This window comes from Pelmatolapia mariae, linkage group LG6 (assembly GCF_036321145.2).
Source record: "Pelmatolapia mariae isolate MD_Pm_ZW linkage group LG6, Pm_UMD_F_2, whole genome shotgun sequence".
Taxonomy (NCBI): domain Eukaryota; kingdom Metazoa; phylum Chordata; class Actinopteri; order Cichliformes; family Cichlidae; genus Pelmatolapia; species Pelmatolapia mariae.
In genome coordinates this window covers 31,586,323-31,612,485 of record NC_086232.1, presented here as the reverse complement: position 1 = coordinate 31,612,485, position 26,163 = coordinate 31,586,323, and the positions used below count along the sequence as shown (strand labels likewise).

The 26,163-nt window shown below is 39.2% G+C and overlaps 1 protein-coding gene across 1 annotated transcript in view; it reads right to left on the bottom strand.

Annotated features, from left to right (window-relative positions):
- Positions 1–26,163, bottom strand: part of LOC134629330 (zeta-sarcoglycan) — a 355,873-nt gene that overhangs the window by 57,888 nt on the left and 271,822 nt on the right. Inside the window, exons 5-6 of the mRNA XM_063476578.1 lie at positions 9,226–9,348; positions 6,889–6,961 (exon numbers count right to left, since the gene is read on the bottom strand). Of these exons, the coding sequence (XP_063332648.1) occupies positions 6,889–6,961; positions 9,226–9,348 (196 nt within the window). The remainder of the gene's footprint in view (positions 1–6,888; positions 6,962–9,225; positions 9,349–26,163) is intronic.

Sequence of the window (26,163 nt, the reverse complement as noted above, 5' to 3'; positions counted from 1 at the left end):
CATGAATGACGAAAAGCACCAATAGGTGGGCTGCTAACAGCAGGTACTCAGTCATCTAGAGTGCCTAAGGATAGCTGAAAGGACAGCACAGAGGCTTTGATCAAGGCAGCATATGAACAGGCCCTAACCACTAGAGGCCAGAGTCTTCCAAAGCCAAAGGAACCCAAGTTGCAGTTTGTGCAAAAGTGCCCCGGAGACTATCCAGCATATACCAGGATATAAGCTGCAAACTGGGACAGTATACACTGAGAGGCACAGCTAGGTGGCTGGGATAGAATAGATACATCTGTGGTTTCAAAGTCCCCAAATCCCAGTCAGAGTCACCTCTGAACCACCTTTGGCCAATGTCCTGTGGGACTTTAATCTCCAGACACACAAGTAGCTGCTGGTCACCCAACCAGAGATAGTGATGGTTGACAAGGAGCATAACACTTCAGTTGTGATAGATGTGACAATCCCAGTGGACAACAACAAAACCAGAAAGGAGCATGACAAAATAGAGAAGTACCATGTGAAAGGTAAAGTACAAAGAAATAGGTTTGATCTTGACGGGTGTTTGGTTTGATAAAAGCCTTGCTCAGTCAGACAATTTCAATTCTATTCAGTTTTATTTATATGGCACCAAATCACAACAGTTGCCTCAAGTTACTTTATAGGTCAAGACCATACAGTAATATAAAGAAAACAATAGCACCGTATACAATGAAGTGTTGACCACTACAACCACAGTGATTTAGACTTTATCTGAACTTGACCTGTACCTGGTCTTTTTATGTGAAAACATTTCTTTAAATCGTTCCCTGCAATTTCACATCTTTTCTTACTTGAGTGTCAGTGGACATTTACTCCTGATATAAGACCATTTCCTCCTAATAAGTGTTGCAGAGATATCCCACTAACAAAAACTAGTGACCATACCTTGTGAATGAAGTCACTCAGACTTGCTGAAAACATGAATCCTTTGGTCAAGGCTAACAGACATAAAAAGGCAAAATAGCAAAATAGCAAAATTTGAAAAACTATGCATTTTCCATGGTGAATGCAACTGTTACTGAGAAGTGTTTTTAGTGTGCACCATCCTACATTTAACATAAATACCTCCAACACAGTGACATTTGCAAAACGCTGGTAATATAAAGAGTCTTCTAATATGAGTACTGATACACGTGATCATCTGATTACAGATACTGACTCATTGAAATATAAAATATTTGACTGGTGAAAGGAAAAGGAAAAAGAATTATTGTCAACAATCGTTCTACAGTTCAGCCATTTTACATAGCCATCCTTGTTTTGTTGTGGCAAATGCTCTCATCTATCTAAGGATGTGCGTGTATTGTTGTGGTTCTCATAGGTAAAGCGCTGCCTCAGCAACATGCTGTGCTGATAATGAAAAGCAGTTTTCTTATCACAGTGACTCGTTGCTTCTATCAGTAAACTGTACCAGCTACAACTCTTAAACATTTAGAAATTCCCACATTACAGTGAATGTGCTCCCGTCAGAAAAAAAAACACAACCCAAAACATTCACCAGTTTTTTTCTACAGCTACTTTCTCCATTTTCAGTTTTTGTTGTTGTTGTCAGCTGCATACAAATTGTCAATCCCAACTTCCTTTTTCATGGTATTTAGTCAATCACTGTCATGAATGCTTTTATAAGATGTTGAACTGAGCTGCTTAAAAAGATGCCAGGCACAGCACTTTTTTTTTAAAGCAACTGTTTTCCGTTTGCCTTGCGGCCGCATACACTTTAAAGTGGAAAAGCAGTTTGAAAAAAGCAAAAGAGTTTGAACATGGCTTAGAGTGGTGAACACACTAGAGGCTTTGAAAACACACGGCATAGCTTTCCTTGAATGTTCTCTGGCAGGCAGACTTCTGAGCATTTTGTTTCTGTACCACTAGCATAACCCAGTTCCTGCTCTTGTATGATGTCTCTCTAGCTGCAGTCACATCTGCTATCCACTGAAAGCCTCCTGAAGCAAACAACACAGACAGAAATCTTAACTGCATTCTGCTGTGGTCACTGTGATGGCACTTTCCATAACGTCAAGTCTACTAACAGTTACCTCTAGTGTGGCTCAGTAATGGGTTGCAAATGCAATGGCTAAACTTTTTCCTTTTTCAAGATGTAGAATGTTAATTATATAACTGAGCAGTTCTTTAAACTGTCAATAGCCTTTTCACACACTGAATGTTCCAACTTGATGCTATGTGTTTCGTCCAGCCTTTAACCTATTTTTGTTTCTGCTGTCCTGTCATTCTGTCCAAAGGAGCGAAGTTACTCACAGAAAACTACGTGTGTCCGTAAAATATTAATTTGCAGAGGTTATATACCAAATAGTTGCAGATACACTCCTTTTATTGACAGGGGTTTTTTGACCTGCACTTAATCATGTAGAGTGTGTACCACATTTTTTTAAGGTTTCCCTCTTTACTTCTCTCCCTGTACTGCTGTTAAACGCTAAGATAGATCATTAGCTTTAAATGGACTTCAGTCCACTCATTACATGTCCCATTTACCTTCACTGCATAACACTCTCCTTTCATAACAAGAAGGGGTGGGAGTGGTGGGGTGGGGGTCATATTTAGGATGTGAAGAATTGGACAAAATATGATTTAAAAAAAAACATTTGTTTAAAAAAGAGTTGGGAATAGAGACTCTTTCTGTGTTGATATCCACCAGTAATCTAAAAGATCGGCTTATATTGAATACACCTCTGTGCTCCAGCAATTTATTTCTTTCCCTACCATTTGACAGCTAATGATGGGACGGAGGGACTGGGGGAGGGGTATTATTTGAAGCATGTAATCACCCTTTTTCAGTGTTATTTTTCTTTGACTTCCATTAACCCTTCAGTAGATGCAATGGGTAGTCTATGCTTTCATATGGCTGCACTGCTGTGTGAAGGGTGATAAATGGTTTCACGTCATGCATGCCATATGTACGTGTTATATATGTGTGTATAAAAATTTGACACTTTAACGTGTGGGTTGCCTTTTATTTTGTGCTTTCAATGCTGTGCTAATATTTGTTAAGTGTATATGTGTTACCGTATGTGAGTAATGCCATTGTGCTGTGTTTGCATACAGAGTTAAATGTATGTGTTAACTATTTTTAGTATCAGCATATTGATATTGTACTGTACTAAGGTGACACTGATGATGACAAGGTCACTCAAGCAACACTAATACATTAAGTGTTTCTTAAAAGTGGTCATTTGTTCTCATTTTGTCACGTCTATCATGCTAATTAGATACGGTCTGTTAAAACAGCCCAAATACATTTTTTGTGCTGATATTTTAATATCATATACTGGCATGCTAAGCTTACTTTCTTTTTCCTTCACCTTCATCACAGACTTCATCGTCTTATTTGTCTGCATTGACCCAGTGCTCTCACGCCTCCTTTTCTCAGCACCTTTCTATCCTCACCTAACCTCCAAACGTCCCTATATTACTTCTCAGTTTACTTCAGCTAAGCTAACTCCTTTTAATCTACCTTTCTCCAGCACTCCTCTATCTCCTCTGCTCTCTTTTGATCCCTGAGACTATATGGGACCCTATTTCATGTATTACATTTGCTTTTCATCCAACTATTCTTTAATAACCAAATGTATATCTATCCCACAGTCCTTTAATATCGCTGTCTTTGTTTCAAAACTTTACTTTTTTTCTAGAACATTAACTTTCTTTACTCCTTAAAGATTTTTTGCTTGAAATTCTCCTAAGAAAGAAAGAAAGAAAAAATCAATCAATCAGTTTAAAAAAAAAAGAAGAAAAAATATGTGAAAAAGAGTTATCCATTCATTTATGGTGATATATATATTCTTCAAAATACAAACCCAATTCCAATTCCAAAAAGTTATGAAGCTGTGCCAAAGGCAAAATAAAATAAAATGTAATAATGTAATAATTTGCTAACTGCATAAAATGGTTTATTTACAACAGAAGACAGAAAAAACATCAACTGTTTAAACTGAGACATTTTCATGAAATATATTACTTCATTTTGAACGATCTGTTGGCAATAACATGTTTCAAAAAAGTTGGGATAGGGAAACAAAAAAATATGGAAAACTTAATGGTACTGAAAAGAAACAGCCGGTCATGATTGGATATAAAAAGAGCATCTTAGAGAAGCAAAGTTTCTCAGACTTGAAGATGGGCAGAGATTCATCAATCTGCAACAAAATGCATCAACAAATTGGAACAATTCAAGAATAATGTTCCTCAATGTAAAATTACAAAGACTTTGAATATTTCATCACCTATGGTGCATAATTTCTTCAAAAGACAGACAGAATCTAAAGAAATCTGTATGGGCAAGTTTCAAGGCTGCACTGCATTACCAACAGGTGGTTGACCTAGCCTGTCAACAGTCCAGCTCTTTCACCATAAAAAAAATGGTGCATTATGAAAAGAAAAATACAAAAAAGAATACACAGGACTGTTGAGCAGCTAGAATCCTATATCAGAAAAGAATGGGACAATAGCCCTTTTCCAATTTGCTGTTGTAATAATCCCTACTTATTCTTTAAGCCATTTAAAACATTCCAGTCAGGTATTTTTTCAGTTAAAAGTTGGTCTCTTAGTCTGATTCTTGTGATTCAGTATTTCTAACGTCTTTATACTTTTAATGTAAAAGAAAGGTCATTATTTTGCACTCACTAAAAGCTTGCATATTTTGCTGTATCCTATTATCTGCTGTTGCCACAACTTAGTCTCTGTGTCAGAGCCAATTTGAGTTTATATATTCTTCTACAGCCTGACTTCCATCCTCACCTCCTGCATTTCTTTATTTCTTTCCCCTTCTAGCCTCTTCTGTCCTCTTTATTGCTCTTTTTGTATCTTTTGACTGTCCTCTTCATCACCCCTACTCGGCCATCTTCACCCACTATCTATCCTATTTAATGTCTAATCTCAGTGTTTTTCCTTCCAACATCATCTGTCCAGTCAATTATATCTCATCCACAATCTCTAATCCTTTCTGTTGTATAGAGCATTCAGAGCATCTTTGTTTCCACCATGCCTTATCTGTTCCTCAGTCTACATCAGTCCTCCCTGACTCCATCTTTTTCACCTTCTCCCTCGGTTTGTGTTTTCCTCTCTGGCAAAAAGCCCCTTCAGCCTAATCCTGTCTGACAATTCCCAAATGAGGCTAAGACACTAGTAATAAAAAAATGCAGCATGCCCCTTAAAAATACCCGAAACTCACTTCAGAGGGTGTATGAGAAAAAGATATGCACAGAAGTACACAGTTAGCTGGTGTGGCCCAAACGAATGCAGTGGCAAAGTGACCAACACTCAAGCTTGACACCATTTTAGTTTTCCTTCCATTCAGTTAGTCAATCATTCAGTGTGCTTTGTGTCCTCCAGTGACCTAGCTCTCTTGTCATTTCAGACCTTGCCACTCCCAGCTGTCTGTCTTTTCCACCAGTCATCTGACCTGCCCTTCCCTCCACTCAACTCCATGTACTTCACTGATTAGTCCTTGCAGCATCACCCCCGCTTACCATCTCTCACTTGCCAGATTGTGTCTTTGTGTGAAGTGCAATTGCTGTCTGGCATTGTGTTGTTTTCTTTTTCTTTTCTACCTCGGCTGTGATCCGGATTTCGCTTCTGTCTGAGCACTGTGTTTAGTTTGTCTTTCATTGTCTCACACGTAAAGTTTGTTTTTTCTTTTACTAATTTGAATTTTGAATCATGTTCTTGAATCCAACCCAGTTATTATCAGAAGCAGCATTGAATTGGACTAACGTCACCTATCTTCTGCTGTGTAATTGACCATAGTAAAATCTGTGCATCATGCTAGGAGCAAAACTACGGTCCAATGTTCAAAAATGTACCTTGTTTCTTTGCTTTAATTTACTGTCTATCTCTGTTACACCATTTCATGTAACACACGAAATGGTGTAACGGTCACTCTACTGTCACAAAACCAAAACAGAATTGTTTTAAGTGAAAACTCTTCAGCATATAATAATACTCTAAGTATTTGCCAAAGTAGTTCAATAGCAATATACTGTACCTAATTACGGATCGAGCACCATTGACACTTTACCTTAATTGCAGTAAAACTGTAATTGAGTGAAATTTAAAAGCTGAACAAGAAACAATTTACTTCATGACTTGCAAGTGACCCTTGTTATATATACTTGTTATAAAGACAACAAACCCTATAGCCTGTTTCATTTTGGTTTGATTTGTTTGTTTTGTTGTTTGGTTTTGTGGTTCCAGCTTATACAAACTAAAATTGACTATTTAGCAGGGAGATGAGAAGAACGAGTTGGGGGGATAAAAGTCCCAACAAGTCAAAATAAAATAACATTTTGAAAGGTATTTACATATTAATATAATCATTCAGTTAAGGTTAACAAAACCTTTTTTCATTTAGATTCAAATTTCATCATCTCCATCATCATCATAACCATCAGTATCATCTTTTGAAATTCTATGCAATAATAAACCCTGCTGATATACCCTGCGCTACATGTGTTCAGTGCTTGTTTCAGAGAAACAGTCCATTCACTGCCTTGTTTACTGGCTCCCAAAGGGCCTTTGTTTCCTCCGTAAGCCCTGACAAACTATCAGTCAACAGCATACATCATTCTGCTGTATACTACTTAAAATCATGTGCATGCTGTACAACAGGACTGACTACCTAAAACACCCACTTAAGTTTTTACTTAAAAGCACATTTTCACTAAATTGTTATTTGTGGTGTTACTATCTTAGAAATTATTCACAAGAACATAGACTTCATGAATAATAAAGCACAACTAAAATATTAACAAGGGAAACTTGTTAAGTGGACCAATGTACCAGTCTCCTTGTCTGACACACACACCCATACAAATCCATGGTCACAAAATTATTTAGACTACTTACTTTAAGTCCTGGGAAGGTTCTGCTCTTACATGTGACGTCTCTACAGAATGACTGAACACTACTCCTTCATTTCCTGCCGAGAGAATGAGAACGAATTACAAAAAGGAAAGCAACCACTGAACTCTTGAGTTATAAACTTAGCATACATTTCAAATGCATGCCAGGGTGCTGAGATATTCTGTGTCAGAAACACAATTTCCTTCAAAAACAAGGTACCACTAGGTTGTCACTGTTAAGAAGTATGTGTTCTTTGTGCTGAAAATCAGAGCTGATTTAATGTTTAAAACATTTTAACCATATTAACTATATTTCTCTCTTATTAACAAAGCAATTTAAAGTATTTAATTATATCTCAACCATCTTTTTTCTCTGTTTTTAGTATTTTTCTGTTACTGCATGTTAATGACAATAATAACTATATGGCATTACTTTCCTCCAAAAACAAAATTTCCTGATGCAAAAAACATTCAAGTATGCAATTGATGTGCATGCTTTTTCCTTGTAAGAAAAGTCTGGCTCTGATATAATGCAATGTTTAACCCCCCGTGTCCAGTAGCCACCTTTGCAGCTGTGAACAGATGCTCATTTTTGGCTCTTGCTGAGACCACAGACAGCATGTTGGAATATCAGCACCGCTGCGAATTTAATACTGCATGAGGCTATCTTTCCCATTGGCAGGCACACAGATAAGAAACTGCATAGTCTGAGCTGTTTGATACTGAAGCAGCATATGCCAAGTTTAATTCTAGAAGATTCAAGGAGGTCCCGTAGGTAGGATGAGAACCTGCATCTCCAAAAAGCTGCAACTGAACCCTCACAGGAGCTAAACTTGGAAGTTATTGTGTACTGTTGTATTTTTCAGTTAAATCTCACTTTCTGTGGTTCATTCCAGGGAACACTGAACTATGCCTATGAACTGCCAAGTAAATGAAACAACAGGTAAAATGGCAGATAAGGGCAAACCTTGCTTTGTGTTCTCCTGTTTGACTGTCTCCCTCTATGATGTTTATAACTTGGTCAACCATCCCACAGCTTCTGGCTGATATTACTTTTCCATATTATTGCTACTTTTCTTTTCTTTTCTTTCTTTCTTTTCTACTATTGTTCTGCTCTCATGAAAACGTTATGAGCTTGTTTGATGACACTTGTTCTTGAACACAACAATCCTTGAAGTATTTTTAAAGCGGATAAACTGAAATCAACTTTTCATACTGGGTTTACAGTTTCACACGCGTCAACTGAGGATAAGCTCGGTATCACTCCAAACTTGCTGCCATGGTATTGGCTTGCATTGGCTGATTCATTATCTATTTACACCTTGCTACTGCAAAGAGCAGCGATATGTGGAAATATGATCTATCTTCATTAAAAAAATACATCAATCTATAAATCTAAAATTTAAACAGTAGCACAGCATAACCCGGCAGACCTCAGTGCCTGAGCTGAATAAATGATGTGCCCATATTTGTATTCTTTTCGCTATCTACGCTCTTTTCGCTCACCTCCTTCAAACAGCAAATGACAGCAACAGTGACCTATAGACCTCGATCTCCTCACCCTCCCCTTGTTCTTCTGCACCCTTATTCCTTCAGAGTGCCTCTAATGAACAAATTACCCAGGTTAGTGTGTGTACGTGTGCTAAGGTGTGAATAGTTTGTTTGAATTTGTGGTTTCGTAGCAATATACATGTTGTATTACATACAAATTTTAAGTGTACAGGTGAACAGACACGAGCGGACTCATAATCTTCTGTCGGCTTCCATTTGATTTTCTCACTTCCAATGATTGAGAGAACACAAATGAATAAATGAGAGAAAGACAAATAGATGATGCAGAGTGAGAGCATTTTCCCCTCTCACTTTTTCCATTTTTCACTTTGAGCTAACTACTTTCCCCCCAGTGATGCTTACATCCCATGTCACATATTTCTCATCCATCTGCCTCTTTTCCCCTTCTGTCCGTGTCATTATTTTAATTATAATTTTTATTTTTTACTGTATTGTACTGGCCTCTTTCTCAACTCTGCTAAAGCTTCTCTGCTTGCTGACCCGTAACTTGTTTGGCTGTACTCATCAACAGCACTCTGTTTAACTGCTTATTCTGTGTCTGTATGTGTGTATATTCCTGTAACCTTGTTACTCAACATGAATAAGTTTGAATTCACTGTCCACTACTGAAGATAAGCATGAAAAAAAATAAAAGAAATAAGTCCCTTAAGAATTCAGCAACATGTATGGGAGTCTTTCAAATTGTACACTTTACATTTAGTATGTTATAGAAGGTGGGGAGAAGGTGCAGTGATGTCAATGTCTGTTTTATGCTTTTGTGTAACCCTACCTGTGACTTTGAGTTTCTCAGTACCGATGGTGATCTCTTCTTCATCTGCAGAGAACAGAACTCTCTCTCCATCAGCATTCCTCACCTCAAACCTCTGACACTGAGCCTCCACCATTTCTGAACCTGAGACAGTGGGAAAAACAGAATGTATCATAAAAGCACATAAACCTTAGCATCTGGTATCGTTCTGCATATATCTAAAGCACCTAATAGAACCGTTAGTTTAGCTTGAGCAGCCAAAGTGATTTGAGCTTTAAACCAGAAAATCTCCAAGTTTTGTCTTGCGAATAGCAACAGCACTTTTCTACAATATGAATAGCCACATCTTGGTTAGAGGTCTTCTTGTGCATAAGAGAGAAAGGATTTCAATGCTCTTTTCACATTGGGAAAGGAGCGGCGGTGAAAACCCAGTGGAGTGAAATCTGGGGAGCGAAAATAAGACAAACTGCAGCAGGCTTGGAATGTTAAATGCAATGTCAGTGCAGGCTAGTGGGTAGTGGGTAGGAGGACATTATGCTTGGGAACGGTGCAACGAAAACCGTGACTAGTGTGAGTACAGCCTAATCCAATCCAGGCTGCTATGTTTTAACAGCAGAGACCTGTATTACTAGCTCACCTCCACCTTGATTAAGCACATCTGTGTGTGTGTGTGTGTGTGTTTGTGTGGGTAGGGGATCGGAACAGTGAACATGTGCTGTGAGACTCACAAGAAGAAAACTCTGGTGTGTCCCATTTCACTGTAGGTATGTTATGCATTAAAGTTTCAAGTGAGTCATTGAAGAGTGACCTCTCATTCCTTTTTTTCTGTTTCCCTGTGTGTTTGCCGCTTTCTTCTTCAGGTGCCATGGTGTTAAAGCAGAGTTTGGTTTTCTCAAGGCTGAAGTGCTCTGCCAGCCCAATCCATGGGTTGGCTTGGAAAGGATTTCCATGAAGTGACATTTCAAATCTGTAAACACTTTACTCCCCTCTGTAGTTTACTGAGACACTAACAGTGTCTAAGACTGTACAGCGTACCAAAATAATGACGACACTATTCACCTGAGAGCATAGTCAGATTCATTTCACTAATTTCATGCACAAAAACTAACTTAAAGCTAAAATCAGGACTAAAGTTAAACACTTCTTATTTCTCTTCACATTCGATATAGAAGTTATATGAAATGTGAGTCGAGACATACATGTGACTCTTTGCTCAGTCTAGTTTCAGTTTACTGTCTTAATAACTACCTCTCCTATTTCATCAGTGTCCAAAATGTGTGTCCCCATGCAAGATTTTCTGTATAGATGCACATATTCTCCACTCTTATTTATCCTTTTAGGACCCAGCTGTGAAGTGGCATGCATGTTTCCATTTATATAGACTTTGAATCATTTAAAAGCATTTACTCATCAATGTGCTGACTTGATGTAAGGTGGGCTGCATATACTATGCTGCCCAGATAAAGATGATTTCTAATCTTAGACCTTAGTGGTAACATTTCACAATTAAAAAAAAAGACAGTGTTCCTAATAATGAGGAAACAACAGCATAAATAAATAAAAGCTACTTAAAAAGTTGATTAAGTAGTGGCTTTTTAATAGAAATGTAAAACGTTGACAATTAATTGCTAGGTAATTATTCAGGTGATTTTGTGATTTGGCCTGTGTTTGGATGGCTTTCCATTCTTGCTAAATCTATAAAGAGGTCTCTCTCCATTTCATTCTATCCCTTTTCTTCACTGTCTAGGCTGCCCGGCTATTTTGTGTCAATTAGAAAGACAGAGTGCCTTGTCAGTCTTAATCAAACTTTATTAGCACCTATCAATCTGGGATTAAACTCTATTTCTCGTCTCATTCTGACTGCCTTTATCCTGTCCAGCTCTATCTCCTTAAACTCTCTCACTCCTCCAGTGACTGTGTGAAAAAGCAATTGAGATTTGTGTTGTCAAAAGCTCACGCTAAAGTGAGGTGTGTATGAGTGTGTTACAAATATATGCAAAGACATCGCAGATAGAAGGGAAGTTGACAGTTAGAGGTGGGAGACGTATGCTGAGAGAGGAATCAAAGGAAGAAAAAGGAGGGTTTATGTTTGAGACGGAAAGATGAATAGAAAATGAAGCTAGTTTAAATTGGAGATGTGCTGTGCTACTTGCTGTCTCAGGCATCTAGCTAGTTCTCTTTGGCTCTTCAGCTCTTGCTCTATAATACATCTTGTAGTGCAGATTTCCAGTATGGGCGCAGGTCAGCATATTTCCAGAGATTTGTGTTTTATTCACAGAAATTGCTCTTCTTGTCTTCTCAGTAGGGGTGAATAAAGGATTCTGAAATTGCAGGAGATGGGAAAGTTTAGTGATGGTGAGAACTTGGCCAAACTTAGTGAAAAGGAAATAAAAGGAACCTGCTGATGCTCCTCACAGACTTTAGTAGTGCAGTGGCACCAGCAAAGACAATATCGAGGTATAATTGAGGTTACATAAAGTCTATTTACAGGTGAAAACAGCAATTGACAAATAGCCAGTGTTACAGTTTCATTCAAGATCTTTAAAAGGCAGTTTGCATGGAAGAGGAAATTCAGGAAATTGGCTGCATAGACTTTGCATGAAAACTGTGGTTGTGATAAACTGCTGTATAAGATACGATTCAAGATTTCATATGACTGCATCAAAGTATGAAACATTTTCAGACAGTGTTGAGATGACAGGATTGCAGAGTTTGCCGGAAGAGTTGTGTTTAAGTGAAACAATAAATGCACCCAATGACATTAATGCTCACTTCAAAACTATTAAGAAAAGGAAAAAAATATGTATAGTCAACTTAAAGCTCTGAGGCAACAACATGATGAGACAAAGTTACCAGAGGTTATTCAATTCAAATGATCGCTTAGAGGACTGACAGAGATTGGCAGCTATAGCTTGCAGAAACACCTCTCCTGAGTTGATGTATTTTATGCAAATGAAAAGTGATGTGGTGTAGCTAAATAATATGGCAGATGTATTGTGTGTTCAGGGTAACTTTTTTCTGCTGCAAAATGTAGTGATTATGGCTTTAATAGATGTGATAGTCGATAACACTAGACTGTGAAATGAAAGAAATGTAGTCACTTTTAAAATGCATTGTTAGTGGCTGTTAGGACTAGCATAAAGCATAAAAAGCATAAAAAAGCACGGTATGCATCTCCTTCATTTCTAATAATTTCTAAACACTTTGAAATGACATGAGCTTTTTGCATTAACCTGCAAGGGTATTACCCAATGGTGTTATTTTAGGTTCCTTTCATGTTGTGCTTGTTTTTTCAAACATGTCTCTAAGCCTTTGGGTAACAAACAGAATTATCAAGTGAAGAAATATTTAGTTACAAACAACCTAGGGAGTACTTTTATAACTAGCTGATATTTTTTTGTTCATCTTGTTAGTGATCCCCAGTTAGAAAATGTTAAATCGGTGTAAATGAAGTGCATTTGAACAATTAATTTGCTCCTGCAAATGTCTCTCCCACTGATAACGCTAAAGTAATTCTGCTGTCACCAATAACAGCACGACTCCTCGTTAGGCAGACATATTAATTGATGCACTGATTTAAATAATCACTTCCTGACAGGATCTCCTCTGTTGTCACAAGTGCCTCCCTCAGCAGGATCCTTCAGCAATAATAATGCTTTAAGAATACCTCACTGATGAAAAGAGGTGCTACAGATGAAATAATGGGGAAAAAAGCAGCAGCACGTGTGTGATGAGTGTGCTCCTGAGTCATATCTGACTTGTGAAAAGACATTAATGTTAAGAGGCATGGTGAATGATTACGCCACAGACTGCTGTGTGTTACCTATACAGCAGCAAATAGGAGACAGGAAGGAATAACAAATAATAGCAAGAACTAAAAAAATTAAGAGAAAATAGAGAATATTGGTATTTAGCAGCCAAAAAGATGATTCAAAAACATTGTACCCGAGCAAGGGGATAATTAAGATAGTTCTGTTATTCTATTATTTATGTTGTTATGATTTTGGTCAACCTACTCCCACAGACATAAAAAAAAATCCATAAGGCGCCAGAGGCTACTAGATGGTTTAAGTCTGAAACTGATGTGAATCATATGCTATGACCTTTGCAGTCAACATCTCTTAACCCAACTGAACACCTATGGGAGATTTTGAGCATGCAAATGCCATTTGATTCAAATCCCCACTACCTACCAGGAATATGACTCCGCTGCACTATAGTTCATTCTTATTGTCACATAGATATTTCCATTTTTTTTTTCACTATAACTGTCAGTTCAGTGTTCTGTCTTTGAAGTCCCGATTTGTGTTTAAAAAAAATAAAATAAGTTTAATAAATGTTCCACGTGGTAAAATTTTGAGTTCCCAATTTGTATTCAGCTATTAATGAATGGGGCACATTAAAAAGGTGCCTGTGTAACTTTTTTACTACTGCACATAATAGCATTGAGGCCATAATAAAGTTATATGGATTTGCTCTCCTGGATTTTTAATTCAAGCCTTTAAATTAGAGCTTCTAGCAATGAAGTGATATGGCGCAAGAAGAAACTGTAAAAGGACCGAGGCATAGGTACAAAGAAGAGTATGGCATAGCCAAGCAAACACTGCATGCATGGTTAATTTTCCCAAGCAGGTCAAGATGAATGTTTAATTAAAATGCCTTTTAATGTACTTTTTCATCATACCATCCTTCCTCCACATCTTTCTTTACTTTACAGTCCTTCACTGATATTATTCACGATGTAGAATCACTTGAGTCAGATAAGCAGCTTTCTTCCTACAGTCCAGGCCATACTGATTTGACTTTGTGACTATGTAAATACCAATGACATTTTTAGCCAAGAAATCCATCTAAAATTAGATTGTTTTTGTCCTATGGCTTTATAGAGAAAGGTGACAATGGTTAAATCTCTACAGTTTTCCTAAGGTCAAGATTCTGTGAGTAAAAATAAGGTTATATGAGACAAAGTTATATAACTCATACTCAAATGTCTTTTTACTGCTTAAATGTGGGCTTTGGTTTTGATATTTCTCTGCTCACTTTCAATGCCTGGCTGGTTCTAGCTAATGGCTATATCACTTTTCACCTTTTACGAATTGGAGCACAGCCTAGGATCTTCAGGCAGGTCCTGTTCTACAGCTACACAGGCTAGACTAAAAGGTTAGAGGAATTTCAGGCATTTTCAGGCATTAGCGGGAAGATCTACTAAAACTGAGGCCATACTACTTGGCCCAGAAAGATTTGTCCAGTAACATAAGGTACAAGACAAGGGCATTATTGTTTTACCTCCCACACACCTCCTTTATTTAATTGAAATTCAACCATTAAATGTCTATGTGCATATCTAATTATTTATTAACAGGCATCCAAATAATAGAGTGACACAAACAAGGAAATAAAGAAAAACAAACAAAAAATAAAAACCACCGCTATATCTATTACATGTGACACAGAAGTTTAGTTGTAGACACCAAAGAACATGTCAAATTATTCTTCTATCTATAGCAATGAATAGAAATGTATATGAAAAGCATTCACAGTGTTTTCCTTTATCACATTTTGTCATGTTACAACCTAACAAAGTGAAAAAGGTTTGCTTGAAATTCTTGCAAAATTATTAAAATTGAAAAACAAAAGCATAACACATAGATGAGTAGCTGTTGCCATGACACTCAAAACTGAGCTCAAATGCATGCTGTTTCCACAACTTGATTGGAGTCCACCTGAGGAAAATTAATTTAACGTGATTCGACATGGTCAAAGGAGTTTGCAAAGAAAAGCGTCTGGACTTCTTTAAGTTGCTTGAAGACGTTTCACCTCTCATCCAAGAAGCTTCTTCAGTTCTAAGGGTCAAATGGCCGAGAGTCCCAGATTTAAACCAAGTGGGAGTGTCCCCCCAAAGAGGGACAAAGGACCCCCTGGTGATCCTCTAATCACATGAGCCAAGGTGTGAAAGCGGGTGTGGGACCTAATCAGCCAGGGTTTCGGGTGTGCTCATTGTGAAACCTGGCCCCACCTTGTCATGTGAATTCCTGAGGTCAGATGGCCCAGGATGTGAGTGGGCATTAAGGCGTCTGGGGAGGGAACTCAAAACTGGATTATAGATGGCAGACAGTTGGTGTCGTAAACCACCGCCTCTGTTCAAAGATGGTCGCTCACAGTGGACATAGATGGCCTCTTTCACTCCTCTTTCAAACCATCTGTCCTCTCTGTCCAAAATGTGAACATTGGCATCCTCAAAAGAGTGTCCTTTATCCTTAAGATGCAGATGGACTGCTGAGTCTTGTCCTGTGGAGCTGGCTCTTCTATGTTGTGCCATGCGCTTGTGAAGTGGCTGTTTGGTCTCTCCAATGTAGAGGTCTGGGCATTCCTCGTTGCACTGTACAGCATACACCACGTTGTTAAGTCTGTGTTTTGGAGTTTTGTCTTTCGGGTGAACCAGTTTCTGTCTGAGTGTGTTGCTGGGTCTGAAGTACACTGGGATGTCATGTGCTTGGAGAAAACTCTCCTGAGTTTCTCTGATACACCGGCTACATAGGGGATGACAACGTTGTTGCGTCTGTCTTTCTTATCCTCCCTCGCTGGTGTCTGATCTTCTTTTTTTTGTGCCTCTTTGCAGACTTTATGAACGCCCAATTAGGATAACCGCATGTTTTGAGTGCTTCCTTTACGTGTGTGTGTTCCTTCTTTTTTCCCTCAGGCTTAGAGGGAACATGTTCTGCCCGGTGGTGTAGGGTCCTGATTACTCCAAGTTTGTGTTCCAGCGGGTGATGGGAGTCAAAAAGGAGGTACTGGTCCGTGTGTGTGGGCTTCCGGTAAACTTCAACGTTGAGGTTGCCATTCTCTTCAACGTGCACAGGCAAACAGTTATCCTTTGTGTCTTCCCTGGTGAACTTGATGTTTTTATCCACGGCGTTAATGTGCGTAGTGAAGGATTCCACTTCTTGTGTCTTGATTTTGACCCAGGTGTCATCTACATATCTGTACCAGTGGCTGGGTACTCTTCCTTTGAAAGAGCCAAGAGCCTTCCTTTCTACTTCCTCCATGTAAAGGTTGGCTACAATAGGTGACACGGGGGAGCCCATGGCACAGCCATGTTTTTGTCTGTAGAAGCCTTCGTTGTATTTGAAGTAATAATAATAATAATAATAATATATACATTACATTACACATTACATACATTATTGTTACACCATGGTAAACGTTGAAGTTTACCGGAAGCCCACACACACGGACCAGTACCTCCTTTTTGACTCCCATCACCCGCTGGAACACAAACTTGGAGTAATCAGGACCCTACACCACCGGGCAGAACATGTTCCCTCTAAGCCTGAGGGAAAAAAGAAGGAACACACACACGTAAAGGAAGCACTCAAAACATGCGGTTATCCTAATTGGGCGTTCATAAAGTCTGCAAAGAGGCACAAAAAAAAGAAGATCAGACACCAGCGAGGGAGGATAAGAAAGACAGACGCAACAACGTTGTCATCCCCTATGTAGCCGGTGTATCAGAGAAACTCAGGAGAGTTTTCTCCAAGCACGACATCCCAGTGTACTTCAGACCCAGCAACACACTCAGACAGAAACTGGTTCACCCGAAAGACAAAACTCCAAAACACAGACTTAACAACGTGGTGTATGCTGTACAGTGCAGCGAGGAATGCCCAGATCTCTACATTGGAGAGACCAAACAGCCACTTCACAAGCGCATGGCACAACATAGAAGAGCCAGCTCCACAGGACAAGACTCAGCAGTCCATCTGCATCTTAAGGATAAAGGACACTCTTTTGAGGATGCCAATGTTCACATTTTGGACAGAGAGGACAGATGGTTTGAAAGAGGAGTGAAAGAGGCCATCTATGTCCACTGTGAGCGACCATCTTTGAACAGAGGCGGTGGTTTACGACACCAACTGTCTGCCATCTATAATCCAGTTTTGAGTTCCCTCCCCAGACGCCTTAATGCCCACTCACATCCTGGGCCATCTGACCTCAGGAATTCACATGACAAGGTGGGGCCAGGTTTCACAATGAGCACACCCGAAACCCTGGCTGATTAGGTCCCACACCCGCTTTCACACCTTGGCTCATGTGATTAGAGGATCACCAGGGGGTCCTTTGTCCCTCTTTGGGGGGACACTCCCACTTGGTTTAAATCTGGGACTCTCGGCCATTTGACCTTAGAACTGAAGAAGCTTCTCGGATGAGAGGTGAAACGTCTTCAAGCAACTTAAAGAAGTCCAGACGCTTTTCTTTGCAAACTCCTTTGACTACGATGACCTGGATGACTGAGAACCTTCACAGACGTGATTCGACATGATTTGGTCACAAGGTCACATAGTTGACATGTGTCAACTATGGGCATGTCAGAGCACAAATCAAGTCATGAAGTCCGAGGAATTGTCTGTAGAACTCTAATATAGGACCGTAGTGAGGCACATATTGTGAGAATAGAATAGAATAGAATAGCCTTTATTGTCATTGTACAGGGTACAACGAAATTGGAGTGCCACTCCCTTGGTGCAAAATGCAATAATAAATATAATAAAAAAATAGTAAGATATAAAAGGTACAATAAAACAAACATAAGTACTCAAACAAAAGTAAGTATGATATTTACAGGATAGCAGCATTAATATAATGACAGTATGACAGTATGAATAGCAGCATAATAATAATAGCATAATATAATGGCAGTGACAATATGGTATGGCTAAGCAGGTTCAATTGTTTTTGTGCTTATTTGCAATGGTGATAGCTCTGGGAAAGAAGCTATCCCTGAATCTGTTTGTTCTGGTTTTATGTGACCTGTACCGTCTGCCTGACGGTAATAGTTCAAACAGTTGATTGCTGGGGTGAGAAAGGTCCTTGATGATATTGCCAGCTCTGCTGAGGTATCGAGAGTTTGCAATGACCTCCAGGCTGGGCAGAGAGCAGCCAGTGATCTTCTGGGCTGTGTTGATGACCCTCTGCAGTGCTTTCCTGTCTGCAGCTGAGCACCCTGCATACCATGTTGTTATGCTGTACGTTAGGATGCTCTCTATGGTGGCTCTGTAGAATGTCACCAGCAGCCTCTCCTCCAGGTTGTTCCTCCTGAGCACTCTCAGAAAGTGGAGACGCTGCTGGGCCTTTTTTACCACCGCCGTGGTATTTGCAGACCAGGAGAGATCATCAGAAATCTGCACGCCCAGAAACCTCATGGAGTGTACCCTCTCCACACAGCTCCCGTGAATGTACAGTGGGGCCGGGTCTGCTCTGCCCTGCCTAAAGTCCAAGATGAGTTCTTTAGTTTTTGTGGTGTTCAGTTGGAGGTTGTTAACTGAACACCACTCAGTCAGTCTGTTGACCTCATCTCTGTAGTCTGACTCATCCCCCCTTGAGATGAGTCCAACCACAGTGGTGTCATCCGCAAACTTTATGATGGTGTTTGAGAGATGGGTAGGGGAGCAGTCGGATGTGTAGAGCGTAAACAGGAGGGGACTCAGAACACATCCTTGTGGAGACCCGGTGCTGAGTGTGATGGTGCTGGACAGGTGGGGGCCGAGTCTGACAGACTGAGGTCTGTTTGTCAGGAAGTCCTTGATCCAGAGGCAGATGGGGGTGGAGAGTCCCAGGTGAGACAGTTTCTGGACCAGGATCTCCGGGATGATATGATTGAATGCTGAGCTGAAGTCCAGAAAGAGCATTCTTACATAGCTTCCTCTGTGCTCAAGGTGACTCAGCGCAGTGTGGAGCGCTACGGTGATAGCGTCCTCGGTGGATCGATTAGTCCTGTAGGCAAATTGGTGGGGGTCCAAAGTGGGAGGCAGACTGGCTCTGATGTGCTGACAGGTCAGTCTCTCAAAGCACTTCATCACTACAGGCGTAAGTGCAACAGGCCTGTAGTCATTTGGGCTGTCCACAGCTGTCTTCTTGGCGATGGGGATGATGGTGGAGGTTTTGAGGCAGGGCGGGACGGTGTTTAATGACAAGGAAAGGTTGAAGATTTTAGTGAAGACTCCGGTCAGTTCGTCAGCACATGCTCTGAGAACCTTTCCATGTATTCCATCAGGACCTGCCGCCTTCCTGGGATTCACTGACCTTAGAACACACCTCACTTGATGTTCCCTAAGTGTTAGTGTGCCGGTGCTGGGGGCGGGTGGAAGTGGTGTGACAGCTGAGGGCCTGGTCGTCTCAAAGCGGGCGAAGAAACGATTTAGATCCTCAGCCAGCGAGGCATCAGTCCTAGCTGTCGCCTGGTTATTGCTTCTGTAGTTGGTAATGTGATTGATCCCCTGCCACATTTTTCTGGGGTCGTTGTCAGCAAAGTGATCTTCAATCCTCCTTCTATAGGCAGCCTTAGCTTTCCTGATCCCTCTGCTCAGGTCTGCCCTGGCCGCCCTGTACGCAGCCCTGTCCCCTGACTTGAAGGCAGGATCCAGAAAAATGTCTACAGCATTCAAGGTCAGAAAGACCTAGTGGTCAGTAAACGGAAACAGTTTGGAGCCACTAGGACTCATCCTAGAACTGGAGTCCCATAGTCAGAGAGGTGACCAAGTACCCAATGGTTATTGGTTACTCTGACAGACCTCCAGCGCTTGCTCTGTGGAGAGAGGAGAACCATTTCTGCAGCACTCCAGCAATCAGGCCTCATCAATCAGTGGCCAGACAGAACCCAGTCCTCAGTAAAAGGCATATGAGAGCCCACCTAGAATTCGACACCTGAAAAACTCTCAAACCATGAATAAAATTCTCTGATCTGATTAAAGACTGGACTCTTTGGCCTGAATGCCAAGTGTTATGTCTGGATGAAACCAGGGACAGCTTATCACCTGGCCATTATAATTTCCTAGCGTGCAGAATGGTGGTGGCAGCATCATGCTGTGAGGATGCTTTTCAACAGCAGGAACTAGGAGACTAGTCAGGGTCGAGGGAAAGATGAACGCAGCAATATACAGAGAGAACACTGACGATAGCCTGTTCCCGAGTACTCTGGTCCTCAGACTGGGGTGAAGGTTTGTCTTCCAACAGGACAATGACCCTGAGCACAGAGCAAAAATAACAAAAGAGTTTCTTTGAGGAGACTCTGTGAATGCCCTTGAGTGGCCCAGCAGAAGCCCAGACTTAAACCTGATTGAACAACTCTGGAAACATCTGAAAATGGCTGTGTATCAGCGTTCCCTATCCAACCTGATGGAGCTTGATATGTTCTGCAACGAAGAATGGGAAAAACAGCTATGCAAAGCTTGTAGCATCAGACTCAAAAAGACTTTAAGCTGTAATTCCTGCCAAAGGTGCTTTAACAAAGAGCGAAAACTGACTGTGAATACTTATTAATCTTTTAATGTATTAAAAATATACATTTTTTTATACATTTGCAAGAACCTTAAGCACTTTTTTATTATGGGGTATTGTGTGCAGAATTTTGAGGTGAAAAATGAATTTCATCCATTTTGGAATCAGGCTGTAACATGATAAAATGTGGAACAAGTGAAGCGTTGTGAATAGTTTCCGGCTACACTGTATGTCAGGTAAATAAGTTTGACAGAATTTCACTCATTAACTGTTCTAATTAGTTATTCAGATATGGTACAACTTATCAGTGGATTAAGATGAGCATTCTGTTGAGTGAGTCAGGCTGATATGCTTGTCAGCTCCCCTCCTGTCTGGAATGTCAAATTTAATGAATATTCAAAAGCCCAGTGGGTCCTTTTGTGAGTATTGCGAAGGGAAATGCTCCTATGGGGGTAATTTTGCATTCTGCATTAAGCAACACACGATCCATGTCTTAAAATATTTAGTCAAATCTTGAGCCAAATCAAGTTTCTTTGTTTTTGAACGGGATGTAGGAAGGACTGGTTGATTGATTGTTTCATACTGATTAAGTGATAGGGTGCATTTAGCTCCATACTTGCAGGTGAAACTACATTGCTCCCACCAAGAAAATGTGTTTCTACTCATCACTTCTTGCCATCTGTTAACTAAAAGCATAGACTTTAACTTTTTAATGATAGCAATAACAAATAAAAGCTTTTGAAAAGAATATCTTCAATATTACTGCATCTTACTGAGTTACTGAAAAACATCTTGCACTACTAAAGTACTTGTTGCATTAAAGTCATTTATAAATGCTGGTACTTGTCATGCTTCTCTCTGGGACCCATTTTGTACACTAGCGATCACTTGATGAACCATACTCTAGCACCTTCATAGTGTCTTTGTTGCCATTTTTTGTCATTTAAGTCCTATCAGCTTCAATGTTACTGCTCTTCAGCTGTGAATCACATTGAACAGGCTTTATCAACATTTTCTCTTTCAGTGAATGACACTTCAAAATGCTAGTATATAGCTACTTTTTATTCCCATAATATACAGAATGAAAGTTGACCTTACTTTTATCTGACAGTTTTGCTGCTATGAGTGACAACTGCAGTTGAAGTGAAGTTATGCTTGGACATATGAGCTACGATTTGCCAAAAAAGTCCTAAGACACACATGACACTGTTGTGGATTATTATTATTATCCATGTGTTACGCACTGCATGTCACGTATACTTGAGTATCAGTAAAACGGAAACAAAATTGACTTGGCTGTGACAAAGTAGCCAAATACTTACTGCTTAAAGGCTATGATTTAGCTACCCATGATGGCTACAATATGGCCACTAGTAATGTTGGCAACCAGTCATTTCAACAAATTTCACACTATGATTTATTGCAAGAAGTAAATATTTCAAAGGGTGGGCTTTGAAATATTTAAAAAATGCTTCTAATCTTATTAAAGTATAGAAAATAATATATAAATAAATAAATAAATAAATAAATATTTGATTAATGAGCAATTTAAAAATATTAACTGATCTTTCATGCTTGCAAATGACCATTTTTTGTTTTTAAATATTAACTATCCATAGAGCAAATATGAATGAACATAGAAGCTATCAGGAGTTTTTCTTTTAGGTTTTTCCTGTTTCATAATTTAAATACGTTATTTTCATTAAATTGGTGACAACTATGCACAAAAAACCAATCTGGGGATAAAACATACAGAAAACTTTTTTTCTTTTGACTGCCAGTACAGAAACTTTGCTCTTCTTGCCTTTTCAGTGGCAAAGCTTTAGATGACCTTCTTATTAAAGTCAGGCATGTCTCTGACGAGTTTCTACTCCATGGGGAGCACAGCCAGAGCATTAAGACGATCCTGTGTCATGGTGTTTCTCAGGAAAGTCTTGATCCTTTTCAAAAGCAGAAAAGTACCTCTTGGATTCAGTTATTGTCAGGAGTGTGGTGAGGAGAATCTTGAGAAGACTGAATGTGTCTGTGAAAGTGCTCTGTAGGTTGTTCTTGATGAAAAAAACACTGATACCAGGCACAGCAACACTATGTTTTGAAAGCAGCTCTTCATGCTGAATGCAGAAGAACCGTTCCTTGGCATGCTTCAGGATTGCATCACACGCCTATCAAAAATACACCACAAGATTAAATATGCATTAAATCTTTTTAGATGGAAGAAATTCTAACTGAACACATGTCCATGTGAAGTATATGAGTCATAACGTTTAAGCACTATTATTCACACACTTTACAATATGTTTACTTTTTAGTTGTTTTGTTTTTAACTTAATTCAGTATTGGTCATTAATGAATCATTGTCTACATAGTCATTTTATTACATTAATACTTTTTTCCTATTATATATTATGATATATTTTATACAGAATATATATCCGATGTATGAAGATGATAAAATAATCTTACTAATAATAATAATTGATGATTAAAAAAAAAAATCTGCATCACAACTCTAAAGCCAGTCTCTGCTGTTATATTTAAGTTGGTATCAGATATTCATTCTTGTTTATTTTATATAATATTTCTAAGTAACATCAATTTTTTCTGTTGGATGCTTGTGTTGTGTATGTTCTGAATTACAAAATTGATCCTGAATCTTCCATCCATCTTCTTCTGCTTATCCAATGCTTCAAAGAATATAGATATCAATAGGCTGAATAGTTTCAGTGGTCAAATAGTTCCAATGGTCTTTATTGTTCCCAATGGGAAATTAATTTGCAGTATGTCCACACATCCAACAACACAAACACTCAAAAAAATTGTAGTATATCATATGTTGCATGCTCTTGAAGAAGAATGACAGGAAAAAGTGAAATTCTCATGTTCAAGGATCCTCACAAAGCCTCCAGCCTTTCAGAAAACCGAGGTTATGAAAAGGTTATAAAAATGTATTTTTTGCTTGCAAGTTACAATGAATTAGGAAAGCCAACAACTTTATCATGTTTTATAGGAGACAGTAGCTTTCATTCAATATTATAATATAGTATTTACTTTAGAGCTTTGGTTTTGAGTTTTTGTGGGGCTCATAAATTGCTCCTGTAATCAACATGCTGTCCAACAGCTCAATCTAGAGTTTCAATGAGTGAGGGTTGGGTCTTGTAGAAGTAGGGTTCTTGTTTGCCATTGTTATGTGGTTAATGTGACCTCTTTTTAGTTTATCTGAAACTCAGGGTGATAAAATAATTCACCTTTTAGTATAAAATTTAAGCACACTGATTGGCTAGGTTGGGATTTCTCTAGACCCCAGTGCTGAACTTCGGATAGTCTGAGAAGACACACACTATATTGCTAAAAGTATTTAGTCCCCTACCCAAAACACTGATGTAAGGTGTTCAAGTTCCAGGTGTATAAAATAAACCACCTAGGCATGCAGTCTGCTTACATTTGTGAAATAATGGGTCACTCTTAGGGTCTCATTGGATTTCAACATAGTGCCGTGATAGGATGCTACCTGTGCAACAAATACAGTCGTGAAATTTCCTTGATACTAAATATTCCACAGTCAGGATAGCCCCTTCATGTTCCAACATGACTGCCCCCCAGTGCACAAAGTACAGTCCATGAAGACATGGATAAGCAAGTCTGGTGTGAACTCAACCCGACAGAACACCTTTAAGATGAATTAGAGCAGTAACTTCGCGACAGGCCTTCTCCTCCGGGTCTGCCTGCACAAATGCACTTCTGGAAGAATGGTCAAAACTTCCCATAAACACACTCCTAAACCTTGTGGCCTTCCACAAGAGTTGAAGTTGTCACAGATTCAAAGGGTGGGCTGACAGCATATTAAACCCTTTGGATTAAGAATGGGATGTCCCTCACAGCCGAATACTTTTGGCCATATATGTTAGATAACATAAGCCTACCTGCAAATTACTTGAAACCCAACATAGCAGCTAGTGAGAAGACAAAATGTACCTTGCTTGCTTGTTCTCTGTCACTAGCAACATACTGACTAGAGCACTATCAGGTTTTGTTTTGCAGTCCTTGTGTGTTTCAGTATGTATTATGCCAGTAGTTTAGTAGTGATTAGTGGGCTCCATTTCTAAGTTTCCATTGTTTAGTGTTGCTCACTGATGATGATGGAAGCAACACTGAAGGAACGTACTTAGAAGCAACCCAAGGCATACACATACACCTTCCTTTAGATTCCTTTAGATTGTGAGTCCTTCAGATAGAAGTTACTCCACCGGTTGTCAGGGGAGTTTTTTGTTTTTTTTTAACATTTAAAGAAATGTGATTCATTTTGTCTTTTTTGGAAGGCCTGTCATTCTTCCCATCTGATGTTTGTTATATGTAAGAAACATCATAAGGAATGACAAATCTGTCCCAAACCAATGTAAAACCTATCCATGTGTCTTTCCTTTATTACCTCAAGTTAGACTGCAAAAATGATCGTTTCCTAATACCTACTTTCACATTAGAGTAGTGTTGCAAATTTTTAATGCATTTTAAGCAGGCTTTGGTTAGCATACACAAACAAAAATAAAGAAATAAGTAAAAATAAAAATGTTTCCTTTGACTTGAAAGTCAACCACAATAACTTTGAGATATACAAAGTAATATGTGACAGTGTTTGTGGAGTGAGAGAATAGAAGTGGCAGAGCAGGGGGGGAAATAGAAAGCAGCTGCATTATTTTGGCCCTTTGAAAGTAAACAGCATGCAACATGACCATGATGCAACAGCAGGAAACAAGAGGGTCACCATATCATTTGAAGTGTTTCTACCAAAGACAAGGACAGGTCCTCTGGTGTGCCACAGCTCAGCTTAAATCTCTTCGAGGTATTTTTTCGATGTTTTGTAACAAACAGACACTGATAAATCTGGAAAGGAAACATACAGAGGGTACTAGGGAGAATGGGAGGAATTGCACTGCAAAGCAGTTTTTAATTCAACTTCTGAATTTGCTACAGGTGGGAGGATGAGATTCATGCACGGAGGGACACAAATTATTTATTTAGAGTTGATTATAGTCATTAATATAGTAAGAGAGGAGAGAAAGCGACAGAGGGAGAGATAAATGAGTGCCATTTGTTATCTACATTAATCAACACGATCTCTGGTGTCAAGGCTGTGGGATGGAGGGAAGATGAAGTGGTAGAAGTGCTGATGAAAAGACATGCAAAGGTTGTGCCACACAGCTATACATATTTCTTTATAATTTAAAGCTTCAAACACAACCAAACAGCTACTGCCAGGCTTAACACAATTAGTGATGTTAGTAGCTTGGGGCAGGCTATGCATGAAAACAGAACTCATTATTCAGTAAACAAAATATATAGAGTATATATATTCCTCTACACTTTATATTCAGCAAAAGATCAACTAAGGATTTATGTTTAAGGTAAATGTGATGTAATCAGTTCTTGTATTTAAAAAAAAAATGTCATGATTTTACTCTTTTCCTTGTCTTGGTTGGGTGCTACTCTCTTTAAAAAATGTGATGTTTACCGTAAAAGCATCACACTGAGCAGTGCATATCTTCACACAGCCTACTTTTGAAGACTTATGTGTAACTTAAACATAATCTATAAAGTATGTGTTCATGACTTAGGCATCAAACACATATCAAGGTAAATATAGCGTGAATGTGAAGTTGATATATGATTCTCATGGTCACAGACAGATTC